Source organism: Chiroxiphia lanceolata, chromosome 8, assembly GCF_009829145.1.
Source record: "Chiroxiphia lanceolata isolate bChiLan1 chromosome 8, bChiLan1.pri, whole genome shotgun sequence".
Taxonomy (NCBI): Eukaryota; Metazoa; Chordata; class Aves; order Passeriformes; family Pipridae; genus Chiroxiphia; species Chiroxiphia lanceolata.
This window is the reverse complement of record NC_045644.1, coordinates 3,721,473-3,733,926: the sequence shown is the minus strand read 5'-3', so window position 1 is coordinate 3,733,926 and position 12,454 is coordinate 3,721,473. Positions and strand designations below refer to the sequence as shown.

Below are 12,454 nucleotides of genomic sequence, written 5' to 3'. Positions count from 1 at the left end.
GAGCGCCTTGCCTTAGAAACACATTTTATGTTTAAAAAAACTAAATGGCTGCTTTGTACCTAGACAAGGGGGCCTTAATGGGCTTGGATGTGGTTCAGATACCACTGCTGCTGCTTTCTTGCCTAATCCAGAATTACCACTAAGATGCAGCTCCCACTTTCTGGTGTTTTGGGTCCCGGGAGTGGGGACCTCTCTGCAGCTATTCCTATGGGTAAGGACTAACTGCAGGACCCATGATCTGCAAGCTCAGGCCTTGACAACGACTCTGCACAGCGTTTAATTAAGTTTGGTTTTGTTGAGGGAAGGTGAGTGGGTCTGTCCCCTCGTCCCTGCCAAAGCCAGACCGTGGCAGGCTCCCAAGGTTCTCCTCTCCGCTTTGCCGAGGCAGGGAGGTTTCTGGTGCCCAGGTCGAGTCTGCGAGAAGTGAATAGTTTTTCTGGTTGTTTGCAGCACACTCCAAAGATGAGTCAAGGACCTACCCTCTTCTCTTGTGGCGTGATGGGTAAGTAACAGAAACTTCTGTCTGTATTTACTCCACCTCCACTCCCGCTTCCTCATAGCGATGGGCGGGAAGATGTCCTGACTAGCTGGATGTCTCCAGAAAGCACTGCCCTGCAGACTCTGGGGTGGGCACCCTGTCCCACACAGTGGGAACAGAGGGGCACCCACCCCACCACCCACTGGTGGTGGCCATCACGCCTGTGCCACTCTGCTCCCCAGAGGTGCCCTGTTGCCATTGCTGAGGGAGTTGCTTGTCTCCTTTCCCCTCCCCTTTGATATATTTGCTTATTTTTAGAGTAACTCATCCAGAGAGATTATAAACATTTGGGGTCTGAGGTTGAGTTTGAGTACCCAGCCCATGACCGTGGCTCTTGAATGTTTGCACGATGCAAGTAATAAATAACAGTATTATCACCAAAATGTTCCACCACTTGGCACAAAGTGTTTGGACAGCCCTCAAACAGTAAAGGAAAATGACTTACTTTTGCCGTTGGCAGTAACCACGATACAGGATGTTTGATGCCTTTTATGTTGAGCTTGCTATCAATTTTTATGCTGAACAGCCACCAAAATTGATGGAGGATTTGTGCCTTGGTTGGTGATCCTGAAAACTGATAGTGCCAGAGGATGTGCTGTTAGGTTTAGCTCTTTGGCGTTCGTAGCAGGGAGCCAGACACTGGGCGAAGTCTCAAAACCCAATTAAAATTGTAGGTCAGGTTTGAGCCAAGCTACTTGCTGTGAAAGCCAATACTTTACAAAGAGGCTGCCCCTTCTCTTCATGGACACAAGTCTCATTAGCGCTAATGAGAGCCGGGCACATGCATTGACAGGAGATGTCTCCCAAGCTCTCTGATAGCTCCAGTCAATTGGGGGTGCAGGGGAGATGGAGAGCATTTGGGGTTTTTTTTCAGATGAAAATCACAAGCATCAAAGTCAAGAAAGGGTAGAGACAGCCTGTTCCCTTTCTCTGGCCTGTCAAACATGAATGAGGAACAAAGGACCCAAATCAGATGGTTTTGTCTTGCGCTGTGGCACTGGCAGGCTCTTCAACAGATATGTTGAGTCTCTGCCTAATTGAAAAGCAGTTGGTCTTTTAAGAGCTTCTACAAAGCCTTCTGCATCTTCCTGGTGCTGTGATGGTCTTCTGTGTCTGCCAAATCATCCTCTTTCTGAGGGAACTGAATGTCACCTCCTTGACCTCAGCTTGCCCTGTAATGGTCTTCACCATGCCAGTCAAGAGGAGCCTGTTTCTCTCCAACATGGAAGGCCATTAGTTGGCTTGGGTTTCATTTCAGGCGTCTTTCCTGAGTGTTCTTGATGCCTCCAAACATGAGCCATGATCACAGACTAATCCACTATCAAAACTTGCTTGATTTCTTAAATAAGCCCCATGGTTATTACAGCACCAAATGCAAAACTGGGGCAATATTTCAGGCCAAAGGGCCAAGTTCCTCTTGGTGGAAAGCACTGAGATAAATAAACACAGTGAAGTTTGGACTGGTAGCACAGCCAATGGGAGACTGAGACTCATAGAGTCATGTAAGATACTGGGGGTTTGGAGGGAGGTTGGCTGAATTTTCTGGGGTTTTAACCAGAAGAGGCTGAGGATCTTAGAACAGGGTTTTCCTGGTGCTTCTGGGGTGAGGACAGCTTTGGGCAGGAAGGCAGCTCATGTCTGGTCCTGGTGACCAGGGGGCAGGGAAGCCCATGCTCTGCCAGGGAGGGCATCATCCAAACCCTGGAGTTCCCTTGTAAGGTACTAAATGCCACAAGAATTTGAAAAAGGATTATTGGTTGTAATAGAACTCAATGTATTGAGTAAACATTGTTAAAGACTTGATATTAGATGATGCAATGTTAGATCCACTTCTCAAGGTGACCTAAATAATCTTTTGATTTTTAAGATTTATGAGGAATAGCCCTACTGGTGTGATGAAGTAATTACTAAAAAGATTGGGTTATCTTTATATAGTCCTTTGCCTGGAGGAACATAGAAGATGAAATGCCTAAAAGTATAAATTCAATAATTTCTGTTTTCCCTTCTCCTTGATGGGTCCTTGAAACACCAGGGAGGGTAAGAATTGTCCTTTTCCCCCTTTCATTCCCCAGCAGTCTCCATCGCATGTTCACAGTGAATATATTGGTGTCTGTGCTAGAGAAAGAAGGTGACATATTAGAAAGTTGGGGCATTAGGGTGGTGAGGTCCTGGCACAGGTTGCCCAGAGAAGCTGTGGCTGCCCCATCCCTGGAATTGTTCAGGGCCAGGTTGGATGGGGCTTGGAGCAACCTGGGATAGTGGATGGTGTCCCTGTCTGTGGCAGGGGGTGGAACTGGTTGGTCTTGAAGGTCTCTTCCAACACAAACCATTCTGCAATTCTACTATTTTTGACTTCCTATAGTGAAATTTTTCTGGTTTTGCGTGAATGACAGAAGAAAATTTACGATATCTTAACAAGGCATTGGCAGCATTGACTGACTTTTCCCTGGCAGATACGTAAGAAGCGCTCAGCATCCAAGTTGGTAGCACCAGAGGTTGCACTAGTCCAGTCATGTATCACAGAATCACTGACTGGTTTGGGTTGGAAGGGACATTAAAGACCATCTCATTCCAACCCCCCTGCCACGCGCAGCGACACCTTCCACTAGACCAGGTGTCTCCAAGCCCTGTCCAACCTGGCCTTGTAAGAGAAGCTCAGTGGGCGTGTGCTGACAGCTGTGGCCTCCTGTTTTCTGTGTAAGCAAGAAATTATCTTTGAGGTGAGCTGCAGTCAGGGTTTTATTAAGGCTGGAACAAGGTGCTTGCTCATGCAGTCGCTGTGGCTGCAGGATCAGAGTCCTGGAGTGGCATTGCATGCACAGCCCTGGTTGTAAAAGGGAGGAGGAGGGAACAGATTCCTGTTCCCGTTGGGAACAGATCCTGCATACGTCTGCTGTGAAGTGCTCTTCAAAGTAACCATCACTTCCTTTTTCCCTGGGAGAGCACTCTCAGAATTTGTCCTTGCAGGGCACTGTGGCAGAGTGGGGTGATGGATAAAGCACACAGGTCAGCTTGTCTGTCCTTTGGGACTCTTCTCCACCAGCACCATTTGGCAACACCATCATTCCAAGTGTGCCAGGGGTTGCAGCCTTGGGTTCACTGTTGCACACCTCTCACTTGGAAGTGGTTTTTCACCCTGTGTGGATGACAGAAGAAAGCCAAGAAAACATAAGAAAAGCCAACTCATAGAATCATTAAGGCTGGAAAAGACCTCCAAGATCAAGTCCAGATGATGCCCCTTGGTTGCATCCTGAAACCACTTGCTGGGCTTGCATGTCTCCTATTGCTGAACCAGGCTTTCCTGGAATTTTGGGGCATTTTTTTGGAAAGGCCTTCAGTGCAGAGCAGCATCTTGATGCATGTTCAAGCACAGGCAACCCACAAAGAGAATAAGCCACACAAGGAATCCTGGTGAGGTGTAGCTGGAGCCGGGAGACCTCACCAGGGCACATTTTGCCATCGAGGTGGGGAATTTCCCTCCCCCATGCAGGCTGTTGGCACGAGCAACCTGCAGCCCACAGGTGTGTTTATTCTCCAGAGTAGATTTTGGGGCCATTGTTTTCATTTCCCATTGAAGCACAGTCTGTGCATCATATTTTCCTCTTATTTCTGTGCTGGGAAGGCTCTATGGCACTGCCATCAGCTAATTACAGCCATTAAATGTGTTCCACATTTAGAAATTATCTCTTGAACGTAAACAGGGGGCAGTGGAAAATGCAGGCTGCCTTTCCACCATGCATGGGGATTGTGAGACCAAAATCCAACCTGAACAACATGTGAAAAAAGGGAATTGGATGCACACCTGTGTGGAGAGAAATGTTTGGGTTAAGATCCAAACAGAATTTATCTGCCAAAAAGGATAAGAAAAATTGATTGAAACCTCTAATTGCTTTACAAGTTGCTGTAATAAATTATGTATTAATGTAAATTATTTCACGGGAAAAGAACGTAGAGGAGACTTGAGCAGAAGGATCATGCATTATGTATAAAAAAGAACTGTAAAAATATTATAGCAGCACATTTGTGTCGCTGTAGTTAAAGTTGTGTCAGCGTTTTGGTTTTACACCCTTCTCTGTGGTTATGAGAGTGATCATTAAAATTTACTTGGTGTCACCAGAGGAGCATTTAAAAAGCCTGGGGCCGTCCTGGAGCTGCAAAGTGCCCGACGTGTCCGTGCGCTGCTCCTGTAAAACCTGGAGCTCAGCATTTGGAAGCCTGGCTGCGATGCTCTGAGGATGGATCCTGCTCTCTGTGGGGGCTGTGCAAAGCTCTCGGGGCTGTGTGGAGGACAACACTCATCTCCTTGATTTTGGGATGTGACTCGAGCCCACGAGTGCCTCGTGCCCTGGACCACTGGCTTCGTTTGTTGCGGTGAAGGTTACATGAGAGAACAGGTGGATGTTGCTGAGGTGTTAGTGTTTGTTTTTGCAGTTTTAAGTCAAAATCCAGAAGTAAGGTGCTGTTTCATTCGAGGACACTCACAGCCAAGAAGGGCTTGTTTAAGCAGGAGGGAAGTCCCTCGAGTCGCACTTACACTGTGCTCTGGTTGCCCCGTCATTTTCCAATAGGCAAAGGAGAGTTTCCCAGTGAAACATCTCACTTGCAAATCAAGGGGTTCTTATGGTGGGTTTTATCCTGGAACAAATTACTGCCTCAGGGTAAACCAGGCTGAGGTTTGTAATTTAAGAAAATTAATACATGTTTAACTGCAGTAGAATTAATGGCTCCAGTGCAATTATTGTTATCAGTGTGCGCAGGATGGGAATCTTACTCTTAAAAATTTGAGCAGAAAACCAGCTGCTTTTCCTCAATAAGGCTTTCCAGAGTTCTTTAATTACACCTTCAGCCCTCAGATAACCCAATTTTCAAACTGTTTCAGTGAAACCTGCTTTCTGTTTGCACTGAAAACCCATTTTCTGGAGTATTTGCCACTTTGGGACTGGTCAGTGATGTCCATGGGACTGGGGGGGCCAGGCTGTGCCACCTTTCATGGTGCAAGGGGAAAGGCAAATTAACCTGAAGCTGGGGCTGGGGATAGTGGTGCTATTACCATTTTCTTTGCAAGGTTTGGAAGATTTATAGCTGTTTGTGCTGAAGCAGAGGTGAAAGAGGAAGGTGTCCCGTATCCTCCTCACCAAGGCCCTTTGTACAGTCTCCGGCCAGAGGATCGTGGCAGCTTGCCATGAAAAATCGGCTTCTATTTCTGTTTCTTTTGTCTGCTGACCTGACCTAAGAAACCTCTCAGCTGGCAGCATAATACAGAGGAAAAATAATAAAGATCTAAACATAGATGAAGTTGTTTAGCCCACATTTCTCACTTTTCATTGTGTTTATTAAAATGAGGAGAGCAGCAGTTGAAATGCCATGCGGTTATTGCGGGCAGAGCCAGGCTGTTTGTGGCTGGAGCTGGAGGCAGGGAGAAATGGGAAAACTGGCCAAGAGTGGTGTAAGGGGCCCCAAATCTGACCTCCTGACTTGAAACCTTTGTTGAAAGCACTCCCTACTGCCGCATCTTCCCTATCAGGCTGGTACCTGCAGCTGCGGGCTGGGTACGGCTTTGAATTCAGTGGAGTGGAAATACCCAAAAACCCCCCAAAAATATTGCATGGCTTAGATACGATCATGTGAAACTTGGCAGTGACGGTTGGCTGGCACGGTTGGCCTCTGTTTGCAGCAGCCGACGACAAAAACAGGCACCAGTGAAAGTCTGTTGGGTGATGACTTTTTTCCATTGCAGCAGCCGGCGGGGTTGTCCTACCATGGTTTTCCTGTTGAGCGTCAGTGGTGTATCTGCTGAGAGCCCCGTCCGCCTGAGCAGCCCGTGCAGGGTAGCCCAGCCTTGGCAGTGCTTTGCTTTCTTCTTTTGTTGTCAGCGGGATGTGTGTGGGAATGAGATCATCATCCTCGATCCTCTCTTCTGACGTGGTCATTGGTGGGAAGCTGGCGAAGGGTCTGGAGCACCAGGAACGGCTGAGGGAGCTGGGGGGGCTCAGCCTGGAGAAAAGGAGGTTCAGGGGGGACCTTCTCACTCTCAATAATTAACTGAAACGAGGGTGTAGCCAAGCGGAGGTCAGTCTCTTCTCTCAGGTAACAAGTGACAGAACAAGAGGAAACACCCTCACATTGCACCAGGGGAGGTATAGATTGGATATTAGGGAAAACTTCTTCATGGAAAGGGTTGTCCAGGGCATTGGTGGAGTCCTCATCCCTGGAGGGATTTAAAAGCTGTGTAGATGTGGCACTTGGGGCCATGGGTTTATGGTGGCCTTGGCAGTGATAGGGGAATGGTTGAACTCAGTGATCTCAGACAGCTTTTCCAACCTAAACAATTCTGTGTTTCTATGATTCTATTCTATGATTCTATGATTTCCGAATACAGCTGTAACCATGTTTGCAGTCTTCCTCCTTGAAGCTGCCTGCAGCCCTATACATCTCAGCCTGCAGACTTTGGAGGTCCAGGTTTCTTGGAGCTTTACTCAGGCACTGCAAACCCCATCTGATAAAAGGAATATCTTTATGCTGACCCTGAGACCATGCAGCACATCTTTTACTGTGCTGCATTGAAAGATTTTAATAAAGCCAAATTTGCATGAGGAACAAATTCCTCTGTAAATAAGATGAATGAAATAGAGAGGAATAAATAAATAATTAAGTCTGTATAAGAGAGGAATAAAATAAGTGTGTGGTTTTTTTGAATGGTGAACCTATTAAGCAGTTTGTTCCTTTAAATAAATGCTCAGCCTTTTGTTTCTTAGAGAGATGCAAACAATTGGCTGTGCTAGGTACACCGGGGATGCTAAACCCAGGTTGCAGCAACAGAGTAGGAGAGTGTGGGTAGCCAGTGTCCATAGCACCTTCCTGCTCCATGGGGTAACTGGACAGGGGGACACCTGGGTCAGAGCACCCAGGTGACCAGAGATATTGGGGGATGGAGGGGAGATGGATGACAAGCCTCACAACAGGGACCTAGAGAACAACATCTTACATGGCTTCTGTTTGACACTATCTTGGGCTCAGTTCGGGAGAGATGCTCAGAGCCTTAGTGGGGATAAGTTGGTTTTGTTGGAGCAATGCTGTTTTAGCAGTGGATGAGAGCAGGACAGCTCGATGGGTCTTGGGGTGGCTTTTGGTTTCTCACAGGCTCTTGTGACCTTGTTGGGGTTTCTGTGCTATGCCAGGCAGATAGGCAGATCAGTGCCCAGTGGGACACCCCCCTTTCTATTAGGACCATCCCCACACCTCTCTTGTCTCCTTTCTGGTATTTTGTCCCCCAGGGTCTATCTTGTCCCAGATTTGTACTCTTTGCTTTCAGTTTTTGTGAGCCTTTCAGGCAGTTATTGGTTGAGGAACCCAGGACAAACCGCCCACATCTGAGACGTGATTTAGCACAGAGACAACCAATGGCCACACCATTTTATACTGCTGAATTCCCCTCAGCCAGTGAAATCTGGAATATCCAAAGCCATGTTTTCATCTTCTAGCAGTTTTGCTCCTGCTGGGATTGTCACTTTGTCTCTCTCTCCACCTACACCGTACAACCTACTCTGCTGGCAGTTCGGAAAACCATATTCCAAGAGTTAATTAATTTGTACTGGAAAACGTCCCATATGCTACTCTTTTGTTTATGGACATAGAAAAGCGAAACGCAGAATTAATTAACTCTAATGCCTGTGCGTGTGTGTTGTTTGTTTTTTTGTTTTTCTTTTTTGTTTTTTTTCCTCCTTTCTGAACCAGAAAATGACAGATGGAGAGATCTCAGCAGGAAGTGTCCACTTCAGCTCGAGCAGCCGGGCGCCAGCATCTGGGACTGCTTGTCGGACAAGGGCGAGGAGGGCCCTCGCTGGCCCAGGGAGGGGACCAGCACCTGCTCCGTCACCAACCTGATCAAGGACCTGAGCCTCAGCGACCCCCACGGCAACGCCTCGGCCCCCCCCAGCAAGCGCCAGTGCCGCTCGCTCTCCTTTTCCGACGAGATGTCGGGCTGCGGGACCTCGTGGAGACCCCTGGGCTCGAAGGTGTGGACGCCGGTGGAGAAGCGCCGGTGCTACAGCGGGGGTAGCGTGCAGCGCTACTCCAACGGCTTCGCCACCATGCAGAGGAGCTCCAGCTTCAGCCTGCCCTCGCGCTCCAACCCGCTCTGCGCCGAGCATCCCGCCCTTGGCGGAAGGATGGGGTGCCAGCCCAGGAAAGCGGCTGCTGGCGGGCACGGGGGAGAGCGGGTGGACATCCAGAGGTCCCTGTCCTGCTCGCACGACCGCTTCTCCTGCTCGGAGTACGGCCCGCCCTCGGCCAGCAGCACGCCCGCCTCCACGCCGGAGCTGGGCCGCCGTGCCGGGGGGCTCTCCCGGAGCCGCTCCCAGCCCTGCGTCCTCAACGACAAAAAGGTGGGAGTCAAGCGGCGGAGACCGGAGGAGGTCCAGGAGCAACGGCCCTCGCTGGACCTCGCCAAGATGACCCAGGTGAGAGGCGGCGGGGCCGTCCCTGCGAGGGGGCTCGGCAGCGAGGGGACATAAAGAGCTGTTCTCTACTTTGCCAAAGAGCTTTTAGCATCCTCCAAGGTGGGTCTGTGGCACGCAGAGTAATGCAGGGGTTACAGGGAAAGACATCCTTCTGTCCAAGCAGAATATCCATTCCCTTCCAAATGGACTTCTTTCCTGCATTTTTGTTCTACACTGATTTTCACACACCGAGTCCACCATGTCGTTGTTTCCTCCTGGCACAGGTTTCAAGCAGGAGTGTGTTAAACCCCACAGTTTTGAGTTCAGGTGAGAGGAGTCCTGGGCCTGCCATGGCGAGATGAAGGCAGCACCTCGAGGCACCCAGCCCTGGCTCCATCAGGAGCTTAATTCTTACTGCTACGGGCTTTACTCACTTCTAGCCTCTGTAATTTTCCACTCTGGAGATGTTATCACGTTTCATTTTCAGTTCCAAACACAGAGCACAACCTCCCTCTTCAATCTGCCATGCAGAGCCAGATAACAGATCTGAAGCACAAATCACTGAGAGTTTTGCTCCTGAGTCTTCTCCCTGCAGAACCAAATGACTGGGCTCTAGTGAGAGACAGAGCCAAGAGGCTGCATCGAGGGACAGCATGAGCAACGTTTCCATTTCACACTCATAAGGTTTCTTTTCCTGCAGTTTTATGACTTGACATTTCCCACATCGGTAATTTATAGTCATGAAGCCAGTGATACCACCAGCTCTGTGTGGGATGGAGATAACAGGGGTGTGAAAACCCCAGGGCTCCCACTGTGGGAGCAGGGGCACCCTGGCCACCTCCCAGGGTGAGCTGTCACCTTCTGCTTGCCAGAAAACTTCCCTCATGGTTTCAGTTCAATGTGGTTGCCTTCTGTGCTTCATACCAGAGTCACCTGTGACAGGAGCATCTGTCCTGATGCTTTTTTGTAAGGCCAGCAAAGCCTGTCTGGTGCAAGGCATCCCCTTGTTGTTTGCAGGAAAACTACTGGGAGCAATTCAGCAGGTGGGATGGAGAAACAGCTGGGAAATACCCAGTGGGTGACATCCATTGCTGTGTGTGCATTTTCTCCTTACAAGAACATGATATTTTATGGTCTTTCAAGAACATGATATTTTATGGTCTTTCGTGCCTGGCAGAGCAGAGGGTGTTTGAAGGAGTGCAGTGGTGTTGGAGCAAGAGATAAGCTTTTCCTGCTCCAGAGGAGCTTAGAGGATAAAAAGGGCAAGGGAATCCTGCATTTGGGTCATAGCAGGGGGATAACACAAGGATTGCTCTTGTCTTTTGATAAATCACAGCAACAACATTTAATATGCTAAGCTTATTTTATTAGATAATAAGCTGGATGGGCAGTAAAAACCACTTACAAGTGTTACTGTATTTTACTAGCCACAGAGTGGAATAGCAGAACTGTCCCCTCCTAATTCCCTCTGTACAAGAAGGCATGTGTCGTTTCACCTCCTTGGAAGTGTTCAAGGCCAGGTTGGACAGGGGTTGGAGCAACCTGGTCTAGTGGAAGCTGTCCCTGCCCATGGCAGCAGGGTGGAATGAGATGATCTTTCATGTCTCTTCCAACCCAAACCATTCTGTGATTCTCTGGTATGGACAGTGGAGAAGGAGAGTGTCCAGTGCCCTGGCTGGGCACTGACCTTCCCTGCCCTCTGAAGATGATGTGGGGCAAAGCCAGCTTCTCCAGCCCATTAGTCCAGAGGGACAGTTTGTTGGCTAGGAAACAAAGGTCTTGGTCAGGGATATCTTGCAAGTCAGCAGGAGCTTCCCTTTCCCTGCAGTGGATTCTGGGCCCAGGCACACATTTATAATTTGGACAGCCTCTGACATGGGCAGGTGATCCAAGGATGACAAAAATCTAATCACTTGTACGTCCAAAAGCAGCTCAGTCCATGTTCCTGGAAAACCTTCATCTTGAGGAATAGCTGTGTTTTCTCTGGCTGCTGTCCTCCACACTTTGGATATATCAAAATATCCAAAGTGAGAAAGCAATGCCTGAGCACTCGGCGTTGCTCAGCATTGGGGTGGTTCATCCTCTGCAAGAAACGATACAAGGAAAGGGTCTGGAAGCTCCACACTGCAAGGGATGAGTGCTGTAGGCAGAGAGAAGGGATTGCCTGGAGCAGCATCTCCCCCAGTGTCAGTGGACACCCCCCTTCCTACCCCCTCCTTTCCCGCTGATCCAGGCTGGGTGGCCAGTGCCGAATGCCCGGCGGTTGCTACAACCAACAACCAACAACAGTGTCACTAAGGAACTCCACCGCTGGGATCCAGTCCAAGCAGGTCCCACGGAGTATTCTCAGTTTCCAGACAGGAAACCCAGCCGGGCTCGGGTGCCCTGGCAGTGGGCGAATCCCCAAGGCATGGATGTGCTGCTGGGTTTGGGGCAGCAGGGCTGGAGCAGAGAGGGAAGAAAGCAAGGCCGGGAGCTGTGCAAGGGCCGGGGTTTTCAGAGCTGTTGGGTTGTGGAAAGCAGCGCTGGCAGGCTGCTCCCCGCGTGGGAGGACTGGCACAGAGGGACGAGCACGATGAGGCAAGTCATGGTGAGCATTCTTGCCTTTGGTGGGGCACGGTCAGAGCCCTCCCCAGCACAGGAATGCCGGGAAAACCAACTAATTCCTCATGCAGGAGACGGGGATAAGTGTGCTCAAGAAAACCCTGCAGTTTTGGGGACCTTCCCAGGCTGCTTTTAATGTGTCCACTCCAGGAGACTGGAAAGTTGGGTGATTTCAGAGAAAGAGCTGAAATAATGGCAAGGTGTCTGCATGGCTGCACGTGTGCTCAAATCTGGCTTTATACGGTGTAGAAATGCCTTGTGTGCAATGGTCTTCAGGATCCAAAGCAAAGGAAAACCAAAATGTCCAGATTATTCTCTTTACAGATGGGAAAATGAGGCACAGGGCATTCCATGAGTTCCCTGAGTGCTAAAGGCAGAGCTGGGGACTGAGCCTTGGGGTGCCGGGTGCTGGATCAGCATCTGGCTCTGGCAGGGGATTGGTTAATTTTCTGCTTGTGCTGGTGACCACATGTGTTTATAGGCCTCAAACCCCGTACCATAATCAAAATAAAAATAATTTGACCTGAAAGAAATGTTTTCTTCATACCAGGAGGGATATTTAGGCCAGGCAGGAGGGAAGGGAGCCGCTCCTGGAAGCAATTACATGGCCACATAACTGGGCTAATTAAGAAAGAGACCTAAATGTTAAAGTTAAGCTGGGAGGGAAAATAGTTGGGAAAACATTGCCTTTAATTCCTCAGAATCCTGGTTGTGTCTTTTCTGTCTGCAATTCCCATAGCTCAGAGAGGGGAGGTGAGCCCACATCCCTCCCCTTATTACTTACTCATGTGGCACCAAACCAGGCAGGCTTCAACTTCGGGCAGAAACCAAACCATGAACATGGTTGTCATTGAAATAGCAACAATTTTTAAAA

The 12,454-nt window shown here is 49.1% G+C and overlaps 1 protein-coding gene across 1 annotated transcript in view; it reads left to right on the top strand.

Annotated features, from left to right (window-relative positions):
- Positions 1–12,454, top strand: part of FAM53B (family with sequence similarity 53 member B) — a 47,061-nt gene that overhangs the window by 20,775 nt on the left and 13,832 nt on the right. The window contains exons 3-4 of the mRNA XM_032695187.1: positions 451–502; positions 8,273–8,997. Of these exons, the coding sequence (XP_032551078.1) occupies positions 451–502; positions 8,273–8,997 (777 nt within the window). The remainder of the gene's footprint in view (positions 1–450; positions 503–8,272; positions 8,998–12,454) is intronic.